At 37.6% G+C, this 24126-nt stretch overlaps 1 protein-coding gene across 1 annotated transcript; it reads left to right on the forward strand.

Annotated features, from left to right (window-relative positions):
* Positions 1-22231: 22231 nt before the first annotated feature.
* On the forward strand, positions 22232-24126 carry LOC114323827 (cytochrome P450 86A1). The gene has a single exon (XM_028271507.2). The coding sequence runs from the start codon at positions 22360-22362 to the stop codon at positions 23920-23922; it is 1563 nt and encodes a 520-aa protein (XP_028127308.2). The 5' UTR covers positions 22232-22359; the 3' UTR covers positions 23923-24126.

Below are 24126 nucleotides of genomic sequence, written 5' to 3' on the forward strand. Positions count from 1 at the left end.
TGTCTCACTTCTACAGCCCCGCCGTCTGCTTATCACCCTTTCAATCGATCATCCATGTCTTCAAATCTCACAAACCCACCTCAATCGATCATCCATGCCTCCAAATCTCACAGACCCACCTTCAATCTGACAAACGCACCTCCTTCATAATCCATGTCTTCAAATCTCACAAACCTACCTCCATCTCCCATGGACATGGAAGACCACCTGTCGAAGACCACCCACCTCCTTCATCTTCCGCGATGGTGTCAATCCCTCTCACTCTCAGTCTCACTGTCACTGTCACTGTCACTGTCACTCTCTTCTGTCTTTATTCGATCGGCGATGAAGAAGATTGAAACCCTCTGTTTCTCTCACTCACTCCTCTTTGTCACTCTCTGTCTAACTCCTACAATGGATCGGTGATGAAGAAGATTGAAACCCTAATGATGAACACAAACAAGATCATCCAAAGAACAAAGAAGATCAACCCATTTCTGTCAGGTAATTTTTTTTCCTCATTGTGTTGATTTTCTATTTTTTTTTTTGAATTTTCTATGAAATTGATGAAATTGGTTTTGATTGGTAAAATTGATTTTAATTAATTTTTTGTGTTAAATGCTGTGTTAATTAATTTTCTGTGTTAATTGATTTTAATTTATTTTCTGTGTGAATTTGGAAATTGCTTCAAATTGGTGAATTTTTTTAAAATTAATTTTTTTTTGAATTTTCGAAATTGTTGGGTGAATATTGTTTGGAAATTTGGAAAGGATGATGAAACTGTGGAGTATAAATATTGAAACTGTGTTTGGAAAGGATGATGAAAAAGGGAGGGAGGAAAGGAAGAGGTTGGTTGAAGCTGATGACTTGGCAGCTTTGGCAATTGCCAAAGATTGTGTCATATTTGACACAAGCTTTGGCATTTGCCAAAGATAGCAGCTGCTAAAAGTTACCATTGGAGCTACCTTTCGATCCACTACTGCCATAATTTGGTAATAGCAGCTCCAATGGCACACCATTGGAGATGCTCTAAGCAATGACATTTGATATCCCGACACTATTTAACAATTTTCCAAATTTCATTTTAGTTTTTTGGAAAAATTATAAATAAAGAAAAAAGAGAAAAAATTCAGAATTTGACCATTTTAACAAAATAAATATTGAGTTTTTTTTGTTTTAAAAATTATAAAAAATTAGATTTGTTTTCAATTTAAACAATCTGGCTATTTTCGTTAAATAAAACTGATGAAAAAAAAATTAAACTTTTTATGTACACTTATTTTGAGTTTAATAATTAAAATAATATTTTTTTCATCAGTTTTATTTAACGAAAATAAATTAATAGTTTAAATTGAAAAAAAATCAAAATGTTTGAATTTAAATTGACAAAATAAAAAGGGAAAATAACACAAGGTAACTTTTCAAAAAAAAAAAAAAATATATAAAAAAAATCAAATCAATGAAAAACTTTATACATATTAATAATTAAATTTATAAACTTATCCATTAATTTATCCTTTTTTTCCCCTGACTTTGTTAGGGAAAATCGATGTGATTCTCCACAAGTAAATCAATCAATGGGAATAAAACTAATGCGGAAAAATTAAATCAAAGGCAACACAAGAATTTTTACGTGGTTCCCTCAATGTGAGGTACGTCCACGGGATCGAAATCCGATTCCACTATCAACCAAATAATTCCAAACGATTACAAACGAGACACTAATGGTCTCACAAAATCACCCTTAGGTGAATTCCAAATAATCACAAATAAACAAAGAGGAAAGACCTCACCAAATAGAAGAACCAAAATCTTCTGAACCAAAGTTGAAGAAGACCCAAAATAACGAACCAAATCAACCCACTAAATAATGATCAAACAAATCAACACCGAATTGATTAACCCGAAATCAATTAGCCGCGGCAGCACCAAATCAAAACTGTAGCTTCCCCAAAGCAAATTCCATCAAATTGATTGATATACTAAGCACACTCACCGAAAAAAAGAATCGCTACTGTTACTCTCCGATATTTTTTCCCCAAAAAAAACTTAAGCCATATATATATTATATATGTTGTGAATCTTGGATTTTTATAATTAAATCCTAATTGTATCCAAATTGAATTGGGTCTCCTCAAATATAATATATAAAAATATATTATACTAAACCAAGCCAAATTAAAACTCTTTTAATAAACCAATTGGGTCCCACACTCCAATAAGGAGGTATATCCTAACAATTCTCCCCCTACCGACTTAGGTGGAGACATCAACCATACCCGCCAAAGTTCGACACTTCAAATGTTTGTCCCTCGACAAAGTCTTTGTCAACATGTCTGAAATATTATCATCTGTGTGAACCTTTTCGAGTTGTAACAATTTCGAATCTAACACATCACGAATCCAATGGTATCTCACATCAATGTGTTTCGATCTCGAATGAAAAGTAGAATTTTTACTCAAGTGAATAGCACTTTGACTATCACAATAAAGCACATACCTTTCTTGCTTCAAACCCAATTCTTGCAAAAATTTCTTCAACCATAACTCTTCTTTGCAAGCTTCCGTAATGGCAATAAATTCAGCTTCGGTAGTTGAGAGAGCAACACATTTTTGTAATTTAGATTGCCATGCCACAGCTCCCCCTGCAAAAGTCATCAAATACCCCGAAGTAGATTTCCTAGAATCAACATCACCAGCCATGTCAGAATCTGTGAACCCATCAAGCATCGGCTTACCATCTCCAAAACACAAACACACCTTCGAAGTCCCTCGAAGATATCTTAGAATCCATTTTACCGCTGCCCAATGTTCTTTACCCGGATTAGAGAGAAAACAACTCACTACACCAACGGCGTGAGCAATATCCGGCCTTGTACAAACCATGGCGTACATCAAAGAACCAACTGCTGAAGCATAAGGAACTTTCTGCATCTCTTCCTTGTCTTTCTCACTTGTAGGACATTGATTCGAACTAAGTTTGAAGTGACCCGCAAGTGGACAACTAACCGGCTTCGCTTTATCCATATTGAACCTCTCAAGAACTTTCTCAATGTAGCTTTCTTGAGACAACCAAATCAGCCCCTCTTTGCGATCACGAACAATTTTCATACCAAGAATTTGCTTTGCCGGTCCCAAATCTTTCATAGCAAAAGACTTGCTTAACTCCAATTTCAACCTGTTTATCATGGTAGAATCTTGACCCACAATTAGCATGTCATCAACATAAAGCAAAAGAATAATAAATTTACCATCCGGGAAATTTTTCACAAACACACAATGGTCCGAAGTGGTTTTGGAAAAACCATTATTCATCATGAAAGAGTCAAATTTTTTGTACCATTGCCGCGGGGCTTGCTTGAGGCCATACAAACTTTTCTTCAATTTGCAAACAAATTTCTCTTTCCCTTTTTCCACAAAGCCTTCCGGCTGCTCCATGTAAATTTCTTCTTCAAGGTCACCATGCAGAAACGCGGTCTTCACATCAAGTTGCTCAACTTCAAGGTTCATACTTGCAGCCATGCCAAGTACAACCCGAATAGAAGACATCTTTACAACCGGTGAGAAAATTTCATCAAAATCAATACCTTTCTTTTGCCCAAAGCCTTTCACAACAAGACGTGCTTTGTACCTCAGATTTTTGCCATCATTCTTCAATTTGAAGACCCACTTATTTTTCAGAACTTTCCTCCCCTTAGGCAACTTCACTAAATCATAAGTCTGATTTTCAAGCAAGGAATTCATCTCCTCTTCCATTGCCTTTTTCCAATCACCTTTCTTTGCATGCTCAATTGCTTCTTGGTAGCTCTCAGGCTCCCCTTGATCAGAAATCAACACAAATTCATTAGGAGGATACTTTCTTGAAGGTTGTCGGTCCCTTGTAGATTTTCTTAACTCAAGTTGTGGTGGCGGTTCTTGAGTTGGATTCTCTTCCTCAATTTCTGGCTCAACTTCATTAGAATTAGCATCATCCTCTACATTTTCAATAGGTGGCTGCACATCTCCCCCGTTTTCATCATCAACTGAAGATGAAGGAGATGAATCCATGTCAATGAGATCACTAGTTTTTGGCACCGGTTGATCACCTTTGCCAAAGTCTTCAATTGTTTGGTCTTCAAGAAACACAACATCACGGCTTCGAATGACTTTCTTGTCGACCGGATCCCACAATCTATAACCAAATTCATTACGCCCATAGCCAAGAAAAATACATTGTCTTGACTTGCTATCAAGCTTGGACCTCTCATCTTTTGGAATGTGAACAAAAGCTCGGCAACCAAACACTCTCAAGTGCTCATAAGATATATCTTTACCGGTCCAAACTCTTTCTGGAACATCACCATTCAATGGATAGGAAGGAGACAAATTGATCAAGTCAACCGCTGTCTTCAATGCCTCACCCCAAAAGGATCTTGGCAATTTAGCTTGTAAAAGCAAACACCTTGTTCTTTCCACAATGGTGCGGTTCATTCTCTCGGCAACTCCATTTTGTTGAGGAGTCTTCTTAACTGTCTTTTGGTGCCGAATACCTTGGCTGCGACAATACTCATCAAATGGCCCAATGTATTCACCACCATTGTCTGATCGGATGCACTTCAATTTCTGCCCTGTTTCTCTTTCAACCATAGCCTGAAAATGCTTAAATACTTCTAGAACTTGATCTTTAGTTTTTAGTAAAAAAGCCCAAACTTTCCTTGAATAATCATCAATGAAAGTAACAAAATAAAGTGCACCACCATGTGTTCTAACTTTTAAAGGACCACAAACATCCGAGTGAATCAACTCCAAAACATTTTCTTTTCTAGAAGCAACATTTTTATGAAAAGAAACTCTATGTTGTTTACCCGTCAAACAATGAACACAAGTTTTAAGATGTGTACCTTTCAAACCGGGTAGAAGCTCTTTCTTGAACAATACTTGCAGCCCCTTTTCACTCATATGGCCAAGCCGCTTGTGCCATAATTCAGTAGAAGTATCTTCTTCAAGTGCATTGACAACACCTTTACAAATTTTTCCTTGCATCGAATAAAGTGTATGAGTCTTCTTACACTTAGCCACCACCAAGGAACCTTTTGTGAGCTTCCATATTCCATCACCAAATTTGTTGTTGAAGCCTTCATCATCTAGCTTCCCAGTAGAGATCAAATTGAGGCGAATGTCGGGAACATGCCTCACATCTTTAAGCAACAACTTGCAGCCCAAATTTGTTTCCAAGCAAACATCACCCATGCCGATAATCTTGGACAAACCTCCATTACCCATTCGAACAGAACCATAATCTCCTGCAGTGTAGGTAGTGAAGAAATCAACTCGAGAAGTCACATGAAAAGAAGCACCAGAATCAATCACCCAATTGCTCTCTTGGCCCACAAAATTGATACAATCATCTTCACAAACGACCATGAGATCAGCATTGGTAGTAACTGCCGTTGTGTCTTCTTGCTTCTTGTCCACACTTTTGTCACGCCTTTTCTCCTTATTCTTGAGCTTTCGGCATTCTCGCTTCATGTGCCCTTTCTCATGGCAATAATAACACTCAACGTCTTTCTTTGAAAAAGAACCATCTTTTGATTTGTCACGGCTTTGATCACGACCATGAGGAGTCTTACTCCTCCCCCTTGTTTTGCTTCGGCCTCTCACAACGAATGCTTCCGAATGAGAGGAACCCGCTGATTTTCTTCTAGTTTCTTCATTCAACAGGCTACTAGTAACTTGGCCCATTGTGACAACTCCATCAGGTGCTGAATTACTAACCGTCACAACCAAAGTCTCCAAACTTTCGGGCAAAGAACTCAGTAGCATCAAAGCCTGCAACTCATCATCAAAAACAATTTTCATAGAAGCAAGTTGGTTAACAATACTCTTTATTTCATTCAGATGTTCCGGAATAGGGCTGCCTTCTTTATATTTTAAATTAACCAACTTACGAAACAGAAAAGCTTTATTTGTGGCTGATTTCCTATCATAAAGACCCTCTAATTTTTTCCATAAATCATGTGCTGAAGTTTCAGTAGCGACATGATGAAACACACTGTCATCAATCCATTGACGGATAACACCAACGGCTTTTCGATTAAGCCTATTCCATTCATCATCTTTCATACCCTCGGGTTTGCCAGAATCACCCTCAATGGGTCCATATAAATCTTTACAAAATAATAGGTCCTCCATTTTAGTTTTCCAAGTTACCCAATTGCTTCCATTGAAGCTAGACATACGACCCACATTCCCCTCCATTGATTTACACAAATAATTAAACCCAAATAGACCGTAAGCTCTGATACCAGTTGTTAGGGAAAATCGATGTGATTCTCCACAAGTAAATCAATCAATGGGAATAAAACTAATGCGGAAAAATTAAATCAAAGGCAACACAAGAATTTTTACGTGGTTCCCTCAATGTGAGGTACGTCCACGGGATCGAAATCCGATTCCACTATCAACCAAATAATTCCAAACGATTACAAACGAGACACTAATGGTCTCACAAAATCACCCTTAGGTGAATTCCAAATAATCACAAATAAACAAAGAGGAAAGACCTCACCAAATAGAAGAACCAAAATCTTCTGAACCAAAGTTGAAGAAGACCCAAAATAACGAACCAAATCAACCCACTAAATAATGATCAAACAAATCAACACCGAATTGATTAACCCGAAATCAATTAGCCGCGGCAGCACCAAATCAAAACTGTAGCTTCCCCAAAGCAAATTCCATCAAATTGATTGATATACTAAGCACACTCACCGAAAAAAAGAATCGCTACTGTTACTCTCTGATATTTTTTCCCCAAAAAAAACTTAAGCCATATATATATTATATATGTTGTGAATCTTGGATTTTTATAATTAAATCCTAATTGTATCCAAATTGAATTGGGTCTCCTCAAATATAATATATAAAAATATATTATACTAAACCAAGCCAAATTAAAACTCTTTTAATAAACCAATTGGGTCCCACACTCCAATAAGGAGGTATATCCTAACAGACTTCACCCATAGTGACATGTAATAATCTGAAATAAAAAATTTAAGATTTATTTTATTATAACGGTTAAATTAAGTTTTTTTTTGGTGTGTGGGGGGGGGGGGGGGGGGGTTGTAATTTGTCCTAGCCTTTTTTCATGCCCTTCATATTTCTGTGATTGCAATAATTCAGTACACAACATTTATGTTCTGTTTATTCGGACAAAAAATATCCTCGAATAGAAAATATTTATCTATATTTAGGGGTAATAGAACGAAAGTGAAGGTGAAAGTACGCAGTGATATTGTAAAGATTTTAATTCAAAAAATGTTTTTCGTATTTTAAAAGCGAAAAGTATCATTCCTCAAATACTTTTGATTTTGATTTTTTGAATTCAGTTTTTTGAAAATTAAATTTTTTGTTTTTCTTTTTTGTTTTTTTTTTTGTTTTGAGTGAATATATTTATAATTTTAAGCAATTTTTTTACTTTCTTATATACACATTACTTAGATGTAAGTTTTAGCAACAATTTATAAAAATTATGACAAAAAAAAAATCACTAATTGTCAATTTTTAGCGACATATATAAAAATTGTCACAAAAAAATTATTTTTAGCGATAATTTAGCGATAATTTTACTAAGACTTATTTTTAATAGGATTTGATGGGAATTAAGTCTTACTATTAGGACCTATTGGTAGTTTATCCTTTTGTACTGAATTTTCGTATTTTTTATAGATTTTTTTTCCACAAATATTATACTTTTTAAGAGTATTTATATTAGGTGTGTCTAAATTTTTTTTAAAAAAATTGTTTAAAATATTAAAAAAAATTCATTGGAAACAAAAAAATATATGAAAAATAAAAAAATTAAATTTTTTGAAAAAAGCTAAATATTGCTTTGTCCAAGCAAAGTGAGCATTAGCGCCAAAAAAAAAAAAAAAAAAAAAAAAACCAATGCACGGTGATAAAAATTAGGATAAACTATCAATAGGTCTTAATAGTTAGACTTGTTGGAAATGGTTATTTTTTCCTCAAGTTTGGTCTATTTTTTAGGTGGGCCCCGAGTGTCGATTTACTCGGGTCAAAGTGGTAACGCGTTCTATGCCGCGTTGTGATTCACGAGGTATATTTGGTTGCTCAAAACCATTACCGAGTGAATGGGAAATTGAAGCCAAAGTGTGCTCCATGGAAATGGAGTTTTGGTGGAAATTCCTTAAGGTTGTAAATTGGCTTGTCCCACATTGATTTGGTGGGAGGTTTTGAAAGGGTTTATAAGGCTTAGGGTGAGATACTTGGGGTGTGCCCCAAGGGGTACCCAAGTGTTTTAGAGGGAGAGGTTATGGGCAAAATGGGCTAGACCCATTAGACCCAAAAATCACCACACGCGCGCGCCGCCGTCCGTCCGTCCGGGCGGGCGGGCTGGGCTTGGGCGTGGTTGGGTTGGGCCAAAAACATTTGAATTTAATTTTATTTTTTATTAAAATAAAATCCAGAATTCAAATTAAATTGGTTTGGATTTTTTGTACATCCAAACAGGGCCCTTCCCGTTTTCAAACAGAAATAAACTGTTTTGGAATTAGTGTACATCCAAACAGAGCCCTTCTCGTTTTCAAACAGAAATAAACTGTTTTGGAATTAATGCACACCCAAACAGGGCCCTTCCCGTTTTACTATCTGTTTGAATTCAAAACCCAACAGGTATGATACCTGTTCAATTCAAAACAAAGAGTCACCTTCACATCTATAAATAGGACCACCCTCATTTGGATTTTGAAACTCTAATTTTCGTTCTTCATAATTCTGCAAACTTCCTCTTCATTTTGCTGCATTATTTTCTTGTCAGAGAGAGTATAAACACTTAGTGTGTTCGTAAGGCAAACAATTTGTAGTGCTGCTATTGTTTGTAGTAGATCATTTTATCCTGGGAGATAGACGTCCAAATTCTGAAAGCACCGTGGAGAGGACGAATCTGTCTTAAGGACACAGTGTCAAACACTGGACTTGATCAGAAAATAATTCGAAGAAATTAAATCAAGTAAGTTATTTAATTTATTTTCAGTGTTGTTTTTTATTTATTTAAATCAGATTTTAATTTTGTTTTTGTAACAAAATAAAATCTGTTTTTATTTATTTATTTTTATTTCGAGTTTGATTTTTGTAATCAAACAATTTCTCTCCTTTTCTTTATTTCTTTAAATTCTATTTGTTGTTGTGTACACAATAGAATTAAATCTTTTTAAATACAGTGAAGATTGTCCAACAAGACTTAATTCCCATCAAGTCCTATTAAAAATAAGTCTTCGTAGAATTGTCCCTAAAAATAATTTTTTTGTGACAATTTTTTTTACATACGTCGCTAAAAATTGATAGACTTTTTTTGTCATGATTTTTATAAATTGTCACTAAAACTTACAATTAGTGATTTTTTTATGACAAATTTTTTTCATAAGACTTATTAGACAATAAATTCACTTATTAAGGCTTACGTATAAGTATCCCTAAAAATTAATCAGTCCAATGCTCGAATTTCAATTAACTAACCTTGGAGTCCAAGATTTCACAATGAATTGATAATGAACTCGTAAAAATATAGAAATAGTATATTACTACTTCACAAACACGAAAAACAAAAACAAGATCACAACTTAGCGATTTGAGAATCAGCAATACTTGAAACAACTGTCCAAAAGTTAAACTTATTTTTTAGATTTAAAGATGCGTGAAGGAAATAATTGGTTGATAATTAAATATTTTTTAATTATTAATCAATTATTTTATTAACAGATCACTAAGCTTAAAAAGTGGGCCAAAATGTAAATTCATAAATCATTTTCCATGAAATTAGAGTAAGTCACTGTTCATTTCTTAACGAAAGGCCGCCAAATCCTCTGCCTCCGCCGTTGTTCTTCTTCTTCTTCGGCGGAACCGCCACAGAGTTCTTTGCGCCGCCATTGTTCTCCTCCACCTTTTTCAGGATTGGATCGGTCTCCAACAACTGATCTTCCTTTTGTAAACCTCCAATGATCATATCTATGATGTTTTTCTCTTTGCTTTCGCTGGAGCTCTTCGCTACCGTGGCCACGTACACTCTTCCGGTGGTGGTCACCGCTAGTGAAAAGAACCGGTTCAGGGAAGCCATTCTCTTGAAATCTCTATTATCTTCACTCTTTCGATCCAGAAGAATGATAGAGTTGAGGTTGAGGATAGTAAGAATAGGGGTGTAAATTTGGCTCGGCCCATTCGAGCCTTGCGAACTCCTGCCAAAATTCAGGCCGGACCGGTTTGATCCATGAGCCAAAAAATTAGGTCTAGGGCTAGGAGTATTTGGGCCTTGGGCCAAATCGGTGGGCCTGGCCTCGGGCTTGGGTGGGTCTGACCATTTTTTTCATTTTTTAAAATTTTTTCTATCAATATTTATTATTTTTCACTAAAAAAAACACTGGCCCTCGGGCCTGACTTTGAGTGGGGCCAATGGGCTAAGCTTTAAAATGATGGCCCAGGCCCAAACCTAAGAGCTTAGCCTGGGCTTGGGCCCCTAAACAAGCCATGCCCTCATCGGGCTGCAGGCCATTTTTACACTCCTAAAAAAAAAAGTAGCAATTTGATCCTTCTGGTTCCTCTTAGGTCAATAACAACCGTTGGATGGAGGTTAAGATTGTGATGGAAGTTAAGATTGTGATGGAAATGTTTGCACCACCAGCACTCACAATATTTTATCCTGTGAATTTTTGTTTTTTGTTTTCGTTTTTGTTTTGGATAAATTTGACAAGTAGGAAAAAAAGGAGCTCATCCTCCTGGGGACATGGCTACGAGTTTGACACGTGTTATTTTAGTATGAATTTGTTTACACAGAAAATGTTTGAGACCCACATAAAATACCGAAATGATGTAATATTATATATGTCAACTTTTAATTTCTTATACACTCAATGCATTTATCAAAAAAAAAAAAAAAAATTATTATACACTCAATGATATAAGAATCAACTCTCTTATCATATCATTATAAGCGAATATGTGAATATAAAAGTGTTGGTATATAGCATTGCTTTTGTTGGAAAAATTACACTTTGTACCCCCTACGATTTGCACCAAATCTTACCTTGGTCCTTACACATGAAATCGTGATAGTCAACTCCTTACACTTCTGGTCAAATTCTACTTTGATCGTTACACATGAAATTGTAACAGTTAACTTCCTGCATTTATGAAAACGTGACAATCAACTCTCTACACTTCTAATCAAGTGTCAATGTCTTACTTTTATTACCTCAATCATATAAGTCTTTAATAGAAGTCAATAATGTGACAAACATATGATTATAAAATGATGGCAAAAGAGGAAAATCACCCAAATTTTCCGTTTATACACATTTCGTCCTAAAATTTATATCAAATTTTGATTGTATTCAGCTCAAACAAAACGTAAATTGTGAACGATTAAAAGGATAAATTAGGGTTTTGCAAAAATTGGAATAATGAAACTTTGTTTTCCATAGTAACAGAGTCTTTGACATCTCAGTTGCCTTTTTTTTTTTTTTTTTAAGAAAATAAATAAATTTGAAAGCTCTACTTTTTTACATTTTCATCCTAATTTTCAACATATGAACAAACACACATATATTGTGTTATATAACTCTTACATGCTTATCATGTGGGACAAAGTATATATTGGTGGGAAATGAGAATAATTTTCCTCTCTTACACTCATTTTGTAGCCACATGTTTGTTACATGACTGGATTATGGTAAAAATTTAAATAATGGAGTAACAAATTGGACAAATTGACACTTGACTAGAAGTGTAGGGGGTTTGACCAAGACGATTCTATCTATAGGGACCGTGAGTTTTGACAAAAAATGTAAGAAATTAACTATTATGATTTCATATATAAGGACCAAAATAAGATTTAGCGCATAGTATAATTTCCCTGCTCTTATTTATACAAAGGGAACGAAACACGCTACTCTATTAGCTTAATCAATGAGATGGTCTCGCAAAAAATATAAAATGGGCCATAAAAGAATGTTTTGTTTATATTGTGTTCTATGTTAGAGTAATAACCAATGGAAGTTGTCCAAAGGTGTCATTTTGATGGCCCAACCCCAATAATCTGAATTGAATCCAAAAATTATACATTTGACATGAATAATTTGAATTATATTATTAAACATAAAATAAAATGAAATATTATTTATTTTCTTATCATTGAATCAAGTTATATTCCAAAGCAATCAATTTTATTATTTAATACACATAAATCAAATTTATTATTATGATATTTGTAAATTTTTTATTTTTGTTTTAAAAAATGTGTAATATAATCAGTTTAGAATAACTGCATAACTTAATACTCAAATCAAGATATTTATCTATATATATATATATATATATATATATATATATATTATGTTGAATTTAGATAATTTGAGCTCGTTGAGATAAACTGTAATTCGAGCTTGGACAAAATAATTCAAGCTAGAAGTCAGCATTAGACTTGGCCAAATACTTTTATACTTTCAACAAAATTTGAATAAACCATCAATAACTCTTCAAATTTGCATATTTGATTACATAAACAGTGGTTCTAAATCTGCTATATACTCGACCAATTGAACAAAAGAGTTGCTATATATAGAGAGACAATTAAAGTTTACTCAAGGTTTAAGGTGAAAATTATAAGTTAGGCCCTTTATAAGTTGGAAAAAAAAAATACTAATTCTTTTTGTATATTTGAGTTTTGTTATCGTATCAAGGAAAGTACAATTTATATATTTAAATTTGACCATTGATAATGGAACAATACTATGCACGTGTACTAAATGGTCATAAATCAACACTAGAAGCTCTCACAAGGATGTGAAAGCTTCTTAACATTTCTTTTGTTGAGAGCATTTAGTTTGGACTGAGAGGGGCATCTAATAGTAATGTTAGAGATTATAAAAATTTTATTAAATTTTTTATCAAATATTTTATATGAATATAAGATTTACATGAGATTCACGTGGCGCGAGTTTCACACCCATACAAGACATTTGATAAAAATTTTAGAGTTTTTAACATTTTTTTGAATATCGGCGTGTTTGGTAATGTTTACGTTTTCAGTTTATATTTACAAAAATTTTATAAACTGGTTTTTGTTTATTTTTTGTTTATTTTTAAAAAAACATAAATTACAAACGCGTTTGGTAATTGATAAAATGTTTAAAAAATTTTAAAAAATAAAAAAGAGTGAGAAAATGGCAAGTGGTGGCAAGTGACGGCGGAAAACGGTGGTGGAAAGTGGTGACGGTGGGTGGTAGATAGCTGCTGTTGGTGGTGGTGGTGGGTGGGTGGGTGGGTGGGTGATGGTGGCGGGTGGTGGGTAGTAGCGGGTGGGTGGTGGTGGTGGCGGGTGGTGCCGGCAGGTGGGTGGCGGATGGCGGGTGGTGGTGGCAAGTGGGTGGCGGATGGCAGGTGGTGGTGGTGGGTGGTAGCGGGTAGGTGGTGGTGGTGGGTAGGTGGCGGGTAGTGGTAGTGGGTGGGTGGGTGACGGTGGCGGGTGGTAGCGAGTGGGTGGTGGCGGCGGATGGCGGGTGGTGGCGGGCGGGTGGGTAGTGGTGGCGGATAGGTGGCGGGTGGTGGTAGTGGGTGGGTGGGTGACGGTGGCGGGTGGTAGCGAGTGGGTGGTGGTGGTGGTGGCGGCGGGTGGTGAGTGGTAGTGGCAGGTGGGTGGCGGATGGCGAATGGCAAGTGGCGGTGGGTGGTGGTGGATGGGTGGTGGGTGGTGGGTGGGTGGGTGACGGTGGCGGATGGGTGGTGGGTGGTAGCGAGTGGGTGGTGGTGACAGGTGGGTGGTGGATGGCGGGTAGTGGTAGGTGGTGGCGGGTGGTGGTGGTAATGGGTGGGTGGGTGACGGTGGCGGGTGGTAGGTGGTAGCGAGTGGGTGGTGGTGGGTGGTGGTGGGTGGTGGGTGATGGTGACGGGTGGGTGGCAGGTGGCTGATGGTGGTGGGTGGCTGGTGGTGGATAGTAGTGGTAGGTGGGTGGTGAGTGGTGGTGGCAAGTAGGTGGCGGGTGGTGGTGGCGGCGGCGGCGAGAGATAGGTGGTGGTGGCGAGTGGGTGGTTGATGGGTGGTGGTGGGTGGTGGTGGCGGGTGGTGGTGGTGGCAGGTGGGTGGTGAGTAGTGGTGGCAGGTGGTGGTGGCGGGTGGGTGGTGGGTAGTGGTGGCGGAAGACGGTGGTGGAAAATGGTAGCTGGTGGTGGCTAGTATTGGGTGGTAAAAAAAAAAAAAAATTCAAAATTCAAAATGGAAACACATTTTTTCTATTTTCATTTTTTGGCCAAATTTATAAACTGAGACCACTGATTTATAAATCAAAAATTTTACCAAACAAGTTTTTATTTGAGTTTTTAAAATTTTTGTAAATATAAACAGAAAACTGGAAACGTAAGTGTTACCAAACGACACCCTAATAATGTCATTATTTTTCTTTTTTTATTCTTGACATTACCTATATAAGGAGGTATTTATTGAATGATGTGATTAATGTCGTATTACATTAAATGATGTCTAAATATAATATATAGACATAAGAGTTATTTTAGGGATCCCAAATAAACTATTAAATTTTCTACTAAATCTCTCCCTAGGAGAGAATTGGTAAAAAAATTAGTAATTTATTTAAAATTCATAACATTTTTCTAAACATAATCACTCATGATTATTCTTGTTTACATATTCAATCCCTACCCAACAAGCAAGTTAGGCTTGACCAAGTGTCAAGGTGCGCCCATCCCAGAGTCAACACCGTGATGCCACACACATTTGTGCATCACACATTTGTGGGTCCGAAGCGTTAGTGTTTTTTATTTTAGGCTTGGCCAGTTGAGGGTCCCAAGCATTAGTGTTTTTTATTTTAATTTTTTTCACCAACAATGATTCATCCCACTAAAAACACCACCACTAATAGCACTAATGCATTAAAAAAGTAAAAAAAATAAAAATAAAATACAACTCCAAGACCAAAATATCACATCATTAATGGCGGGACCCACTGCCACCTAATTAGTGGGAGCACTAATTAGTGCTCCCAAGCATTTTTCTTTTTTTCACTGCTTTTTTATCAGGCTTGTAGGCCGAGCTGACAAGCTGACTCATGGCCAACAAGTCAGGCCAGAACCCAGTTAAGAGTACGGGTTTGGGCGGGATAAAAACCCGTGGCAAAAATAAAAATAAGCAAAAAACCAAAGTGAGATGAACAAAGAAAGAAAGACAAAATAATAATAATAATAATAAAATAAATAAATAAATAAAAAGAGAGAGAAAGAAAGTGAACTAGGATGATGATGATGATAGATATATTGTGAAAAAGATTGTAAAATTGTCATGGCTAGGGCTGCAAACGAGCCGAGCCGAGCTGAGTTATGCTAAGCTCGAGTTCGGCTCGTTTACTTATCGAGCTCGTTTATTGAGGTCGAGCTCGGCTCGATGGCTTGGCTCGTTAATTTTAATGAAACTCGAGCTCGGCTCGGCTCGATAATTTTTTTTAATATTATTTATATTATTTAAATATAAATAATATATTTATTATATAATTTAAATAAAGATAAACCAGCCGAGCTTATGTGAGTTCGAACTCGGTTCGTTTACTAAACGAGCCTAATATTCAAACTCGAGCTCAGCTCGTTTACTAAACGAGTAGAGCTGAGCTGAACCCTTAACAAGCCGAGCCGAGCCGAGACAAACTTATTCATGAACAACTCTATTCATTTGCAGTCCTAGTCATGACAAACCATGGTAACAAGTTGGCTACGTTTAAAAGTGATTTGTCGGGTTAATGATTGGGATTGTTCTAGATGTATACTCACTCATGCAATGCAAACTGAATATATATATATTATAGATGTGTAAGCAAAGCAAGTATAAAAAAATAGTTGGTGTGGACTTTCCATAAGAAAATGGAAAGAATGGAAATGTATATTTGACTTGCGACACCACCCAACCCTTTCCTCTTAAAAAAATTAACTACTCTCAAATTCGTGTGCTTCTCTCTCTCTCTCTCTCACACACAGCTTCTCCATCACATTCCTCAATTAGACTCTTTTTTCAGACTTCGGAATTAACCCAATTTCTCAATTCGGGTAAGCCGCTTCCAACCACTCCTCTCGCTCTCAAATTGAGTGTAGCCAATCATATTGGTCGTTTGGATTTCCAGGGAAAAAAATGATGGTTTTTGCTGTATTGGTACTTAAAAGTTGTATTCTTGCTAGCTTTGATGACCAATGTTCAAGTCCACATGTTTTCAAGAAAAAATGTTATAAACTCCACTTATGTATCTTGAATGAGAGTTGTGTAGTCGAAATTGAATTTATATAATATAGAATTCATGTGTAGAATAAATTTGAATCACAAGATAATAATTATGAATAATTTTTGAGTAGTTAAGTTTAAGTTTGTAATATCATTTTTTTTATTATGGTTAAATTACATAATAACTGTAAGATAATTTGATAGAAAGAGAATAAATTGCATGTATTATGATTGATGTGTATTGATTGATGTATGTAGTGTATATTACAACTGTATATATAGAAGAGAAGGTGGTAGGTGGTAGTGGTAGGTGTAGGTGGTAGTGGAGGTGGTAGGTGGAGTGGGTGGTAGTGGAGGTGGTAGGTGGATGGTAGTTTACATTTTACAATTTACATTTTACATTAACAGCCCCCCTCAAACTCAAGGAGGATAGGTACTAGCCAACTTGAGTTTGGAGAGAGTAACAAAACAGAAAAATAAGCTGACAATTAAAAATGAGATAGGAGACACTGTATGGTCGTGTCGAACCGTTGGTGAAGACACTGTATGGTCGTGTCAGACCGATGTAGAAGACAGTTTATGGGGTCATATCGGACCGTTGTAGCAGGACAGTTTACGGGGTCATGTCGGACCGATGTAGCAGGACAGTTTACGAGGTCATGTCGGACCGATGTAGCAGAACAGTTTACGAGGTCATGTCGGACCGATGTAGCAGAACAGTTTACGAGGTCATGTCGGACCGATGTAGCAGGACAGTTTACGAGGTCATGTCGGACCGATGTAGCAGACACTGTGTGGTCGTGTCAGACCGATGTAGAAGACAGTTTATGGGGTCATGTCGGACCGGTGTAGAAGCTGACCGGAATCAATGTCGGGACAGTTTATGGGGTCATGTCGGACCGTAGTAGCAGGTTGTGGTGGTGCACCAAGGGGGCGACTTAGGGAGTGCGCCATGAGCGACTTATACATGATACTGTGTATAACCCCCCCTCAAACTCAAATAGGTGTGAAGATAGAAACCTATTTGAGGTGGAAACAAAGAGATTGATAAAGCGGACCGGTGTAGAAGACACTGTATGAGTGTGTATATAGGCTGCCCAAAAGATATACATGGAGATATATATAGCGAGCCCTCAAAAGTCGCGCCCTCAAAAGGCGCGCCCACTTCATCAAAAGGCGTGCCCGACAGAAAGTGTCGAGCCATCAAAAGGTGAGCCGGAGACGCGGCGAGGCACGTGAGCGACAGAGTGGCGTGTCGGCCGCGTCGTCAGTGTCGATATAAACCAAGGCGGATACTGTGGCTGAGGCAGAGACAAAACCTGCTAAAAATCCTCTGAAAAAAAACTCTGTCGTTTCTGGGAGAGAGACTCTGTAACACTCTGTTGCCTAGAAAATGGCTTCGTCTTCCCGCGGTCTGCTCACCCTCTTTCCCGACCTCAACGAGTCAACAAGAGAGACAACTGGTGTGGGGGCCCGTGAACCTCAACCAAACACCTCTGGTTTTGCTCCATTGAACTTTCCGATGCGGTCGGTAGAGCAAAGAATGGCAGTGCAGTCGGATGTGGAGGCTAGTCAGTATACATTGAAGTCATGTGTGGAGACCATGACGGCAGTCACAAACTTGTCGAACTGGCTGCAGAGTAGGACAAATGAGGTGCAGCAGTTAAACTCCCAGCTGGCTCTGCTCCAACGCATGTATAAGGATGCGCGAGCAGAGATAAGTGTGCTAAAGGCGGAAAATAAGGAGCTGAAGCGGAAGGCCACCATGATGTTCCGGTTTGGAGGTCCGCCATATGCTGCAGTGGAGGAGCAGAGAGTAGTGATCATGCCCAGTGGAGTGGGAAACACGGCGGCAACACCGGCAAGGGCCGCCCAGGACGGAAGCAAGAAGAAGAGACCGGCGGCAGAGTAGAGAAGAAAAATCCCACTGTGCCGATTTGTGTTGGTTTGGTTTTGTTTTTGTTGTTGTTGTTGTTGTTGTTTTTTTTTTTTGTGTGGTGTAAAATGGTGATCGGGATGAGCCCCGACATGAATAAAATAAGTTCATCTTCTTCCTCTGTGTTGTTGTTGTTGTTTTTTTTTTTTTTTTTGGTGCAAAGAAATAACAATGAAAAAAAGATGAAAAATAAAGTGAAAGAGAAATAAAAAAAAAAAAAGAAAGAATTAGAAGAGATGTGAAATCAAAACGAGAGAGTGAGGGAAAAAAAAAGAGATTGGTTCACGTGGGTCGTGGCCCACGGTGGTGGGAAAATCTGCAATGGTTTTTTTTTTTTTGAATGAAAAAAAAAATAAATAAAGAAAATAAAAGAAAGAAAGTGGAGTGCAAAAGGGGGACACTGCCAGTGGAAAACATGTGCTTCCGGGTGAGGTCGGCAGGGTTTTTTTTTTTTTTTTTTTTTTTTTTTTTGATGACGAAAAATAAAATAAAATAAAGAAAAGGAAAGTGGGGTGTGGATGAGTGGAGATAATATTTGATAATGATTACGAAAAATAAAATAAAAAAAAGAAAAAGAAAGTGGGGTGGTGGATGAGTGGGGATAATATTTTAGAGTAACATTGGAAGCTTTGTTGTGGTGTGTTTGGTGGAACACAGATATGTGTTTGGCTTCAGCGTGAACAAATGCGATGCCAGAGTCATTGCAGAGGATGTGGAGGTGGCCAGAGGGATCGGTGGAGAGGCGGCCGGTGAGGGTTCTTCCACCCCTACACCAACGATGGCAGCTACGGAGAGAGAGTTATGTGGTGCGCCGTCAAGGCCATCCAATCTGATCTCGACTGCGTCGTCTACACCGGCGATCATGATGCTAATCGAAAGAGAAGAACCCACCGCCGATCTGAGAGAGATGATGTGGTGACCCAGTGACGAGTTTCCGATGCAGCTGAAATCGTTGTCGTGGCTCAGCAGAGTCGATCGCCGAGAGAGAGAGGTTGGTCGAGTGATGGAACAGAAGAGAGAGATTGGAGGTGGCCAGAGGGGTCGGTGGAGATGGGAGAGGAGATGCCGGATTTTAGCTTGAAGTTGCCGAACTTCACGGCGGAGATGTCTGTGGAGTTGCAGAATCAGTGACTCCATTGTTGGTGATGATGCCATTGCTCTTTTTTTTTTTTTTTTTTACTCTCAAATCTGTCGAGAGAGAGAGAGAGAGAGAGAGAGAGGTGTGTTGCATGTTTGGTGTGTGTCTTAGAGAGAAAGCAGCTTAGAGCATCTCCAACGGTAGTAGGCATTTTACCTATCTAAATATTACTATAAAGTATATATTTTATTTTGCCTATCAACTATTTTATATTTTTACTCCAACCATGCTCTTTATTTTAGCTGTTTATCTAAATACTATTAATTTTACAGAATGCCACGTCAACAACAAAGATGGAGGGAAATGATCTTAATGATTGAATACATTTTGCCTAGCGTTGAAGGCTAGCTACATGTAGCTAGTGAATATGAGTTGAGCCAAAATGCCTAATCATATGCCTAGTGCATTGGAATTGAAAAAAATGAATCACACTAGGCATTTTAACTAATAAATATTATATGCCTAGTGCATTGGAGATGCTCTTAGGAATGTCTAGATAGAGAAGAGAGAAATGGGTTTGGTGTGTGTTGTCTATGTCTGTGCATGTGTGTTCCCGTGTGTGTATGTGTGCATGGTGTGTGTATAATGTGTTGTCCATGTGTATCTGTGTGTGTGTGGTCTGTGTTGGGTGTGCTGGGTGTGTTCTGTCATTGAAGAAGAAATTAGGGAAATTTGGGTTTGTCCGGCGGGCGGCCAAGGCGAGATTGCCGCCCGCCGGTGGAACGAAAATACTAGGTTCTTAACCTAGCTCTGATACCATGTAAGATAATTTGATAGAAAGAGAATAAATTGCATGTATTATGATTGATGTGTATTGATTGATGTATGTAGTGTATATTACAACTGTATATATAGAAGAGAAGGTGGTAGGTGGTAGTGGTAGGTGTAGGTGGTAGTGGAGGTGGTGGGTGGAGTGGGTGGTAGTGGAGGTGGTAGGTGGATGGTAGTTTACATTTTACAATTTACATTTTACATTAACAATAACAGTGTCCATCAAGATTTTAATTCACATAATATCTTTACTATTTTTCATCAGTAATTCATTAGTTATTATCTCTTTCCTACCAAATTATAAATTTGTCTTTTTTTTTTGTTTATTTTTATGACTTTTTAATTTTTTTGATTAAAAAATCAAGTTTTCAAACGTGACCTAAATATGCCTCTGCCTCAAAAATATACATGTTACTATCTTTATTCTTCTAATAATATAGAGGGTGATGCTATACCAATAAAGTTTTCTGCATAATGATATGGCCTTTTATATAGTCTTTTCATTTCAAAGCAAAATTATTATAATTGTAATTTAAATTTGTAAAAATATCATTATCACATAATTTTGTATGAATTTTAGGTATAAAAAAAACTTATTTGTAAAATATTTTTCTATGAAAAAGTAATATTATACAAACTATAAGAACATTTGAAATCTAACTCACTTCAATAATTTAATATTGTCATATTAATGAATTAAACTTTTTTTTGCATAAATTGGATAAATTACATTGTCCTTTGTTGAGGTTTAAAGAAATTAGAGTAAGTCTCATAAATTTAATATAATTACTTTGAACTCTCTGAATATTTTAATTCATATAACTTAGTTTCATTTTCATTAGAAATTTGTTTGTTATATGAACGACAAAAATAATATTGTCATATCTGTTATATTGAAATATACATTTTATTTTATTTTATTTATTTTTGTCTTCACACCATTTGTATTAATACCAATCTTTTTGACCTTACTAAAAAGGATGTCAGTGTAATTATATTAAAACTGTAAGATTTGTTTATATCCTCCAAACTTTGAGGGAAATTAGTTTAATTTACTCAAAAATATTTGTAAAATTTATTAGTTTATCTAAGATTTTTAATAAAGTTACAAACACTTGTTCGTGTATTAACAAATAAACATAATGTTAGGTGGATCTCATAGGCGATGGATCCAATAATGGGAAATTATCCAATAATAATGAACTTATTAGTCTACTAACAAACATATATTAACAATACACAATCTTAAATAAGTCTAACATCAAGCGGTGGATTGTAAGTTAGTGTTTTTAGCATTACTAATAGAGCAATGTTAGAGATATCTAAATATTAGGAAAAAAAATCTATCAAATACTTATATAGGTGTAGTATGTGATTGTTTGATAATTTTTTTGATAGAATATTTTGAATTTCTAACATTTTTGTCACTGATAATATAATTAGTCTTAATTGTATATGGGTCCCTACTACTAATGAGAATCCTATGTGCTCTCAATAAATACTACAACATGATAAACAATTTAGGATTTAGCTTGTTTCTAATTAAAAATTGAACTGAATTAAACAATTGAGGTCTCTAACCGGTAAGAGTTGTTAACCATAAAACTGTAAAAATATGACCTAATTGATTTTTTTAAAAAACTTTCATTGATAAAAGTCTTCTGTTTAATAACTTTTATCGATGAGAAATCTTATCTGTCTGATCTAATTAAAAGTTTAACTAGAGACAAACCATTCCCAGCAATTTATAATTTCAATACACTTTTTATACATTTCAATATAATTTAATACATTTTTTTATATATATATTTTTTGTTTTTAGCATTTTGTTTGGTAGGTAATAAAACCCAACCCTTGATTATGTCACAAACACCACGTGTTAAAAGAGAAAGTGTTGTCGTCTTGCAGTGGAGAAGTTTTGTAGTAGGCCCACCGGCCTACCTTTACTTCACATTTGCATGGTTTTCTTTCTTTCTTACGTGATTCAAGATCCACACTGCACAGTTCCTATCAACCAAACGGCAACCCCCGAATCCATTTCCCACAATTTTCCCAACAGTTCTCTCCTAAACCCTTTCTCACAAAATCATCACTCTCTCTCTCTATATAACCCTACTCTCCCTCTCACCTTTCTCATTCACGAATCACTACATAAACACTTCAAAAAGTGAACTTCCCAAAACCAAAACTTTCTCCCTCAATTCTGTCTACTAACCCAACCCACCCACACCCACCCACCCTCCAACCACCACCACCACCACCACTCACATGGAAAACCCACTTCTCTTCTTCACTGTCATTGCTGCCACGTCAGCATATCTCCTCTGGTTCTACCTCTTAGCCCGCCGCCTCACCGGTCCACCTGTCTGGCCTTTCGTGGGCAGCCTCCCGGTTCTTTTCCTGAACCAGCGGCGCTTCCACGAGTGGATATCCGAAAATCTCCGCTCCACCGGCGCCGCCGCCACGTACCAGACTTCCACCATCTGTGTACCTTTTCTTGCTCGTAAACAAGGGTTTTACACAGTCACTTGTCACCCGAAAAACATCGAACACATTCTCCGAACCCGGTTCGACAACTACCCGAAGGGTCCGATTTGGCAAACCGCCTTTCATGATCTTTTGGGTCAAGGCATTTTCAACAGCGACGGCGAGACGTGGCTTATCCAGCGCAAAACCGCCGCTCTCGAGTTCACGACCCGGACTCTCCGACAGGCCATGGCTAGGTGGGTGAACCGGACCATCAAGACCCGGTTATGGCACATTTTAGCGAAAGCATCAACCGAAAATATTGCTGTAGATTTACAAGATTTGTTGCTTCGTTTAACTTTTGATAACATTTGCGGACTCACATTCGGGAAGGACCCGGAAACGTTATCCCTCGATTTACCCGACAACCCGTTTGCAAACGCATTTGATTCCGCAACCGAAGCCACTCTTCAACGGTTACTTTACCCGGGTTTTCTATGGCGGTTGAAGAAGATACTGGGGTTCGGAGCCGAAATGAGGTTAAAAAAGAGCCTCGACGTAGTCGAAAACTACATGACCGAGGCTCTGGAAGCTCGGAAAGAGTCTCCGTCAGACGATCTCTTGTCTCGTTTCATGAAGAAACGAGACATAGACGGAAATCACTTTCCGAGCTCAGTCCTCAAGCGAATCGCTCTCAATTTCGTCCTCGCAGGACGAGACACGTCGTCAGTCGCTCTCAGCTGGTTCTTCTGGCTCGTCATGAACAACCCAAGTGTCGAACAAAAAATCATAAATGAAATAGTAAATACCTTAAAAGATTCGCGCGATCCCGATGATCCTAGAACATGGTTCGAAGAGCCTCTGTCCTTCGACGAAGCCGACAAATTGATTTATCTTAAAGCGGCATTGGCCGAGTCGTTGAGATTGTACCCTTCGGTACCGGAGGATTTCAAGTACGTCGTAAACGACGACGTTTTGCCCGACGGAACGAAAGTGCCGGCCGGTTCGACCGTGACGTACTCGATTTATTCTGTGGGAAGGATGGAGACTATATGGGGAGAGGACTGTTTGGAGTTTAAACCGGAGAGGTGGTTGTCGGAGCGGGGAGACCGGTTCGAACCGCCAAAAGATGGGTACAAGTTTGTGGCGTTTAATGGCGGTCCGAGGACTTGTCTCGGGAAGGACTTGGCTTACCTGCAAATGAAGTCAGTGGCTTCGGCTGTGCTGTTGCGTTACCGGCTATCACTGGTTCCCGGTCACCGGGTCGAACAGAAGATATCCCTGACTTTGTTCATGAAGCATGGGCTTCGTGTGTATTTGCATCCACGTGACCTGGCAGCTCCTGGGTTATCCACGTATGCATAAGTGGAGGGCTTTTTCGTCTTAAAGGCTTTTTCAGGTGGTGCGTTGAAGGGAAATTGGTAATTTAATTTGTATTTACTTTCGTTATATACATTTCCATCAAAGTGTTTGCTTTTTGGTTGGGGTGGTTCAATTTGAGCATGGTCGTTGGTGGTATACAGGAGGGTATTATAGTCAATGGAAAAGGTTCTGTTTTTTATCCAAAAA

Source organism: Camellia sinensis, chromosome 3, assembly GCF_055761805.1.
Source record: "Camellia sinensis isolate YWXY chromosome 3, ASM5576180v1, whole genome shotgun sequence".
Taxonomy (NCBI): domain Eukaryota; kingdom Viridiplantae; phylum Streptophyta; class Magnoliopsida; order Ericales; family Theaceae; genus Camellia; species Camellia sinensis.

Bases quoted from the DNA above. Each gene is read 5' to 3' on its own strand.
- LOC114323827 (XM_028271507.2), top strand. From the start codon at position 22,360: ATGGAAAACCCACTTCTCTTCTTCACTGTCATTGCTGCCACGTCAGCA.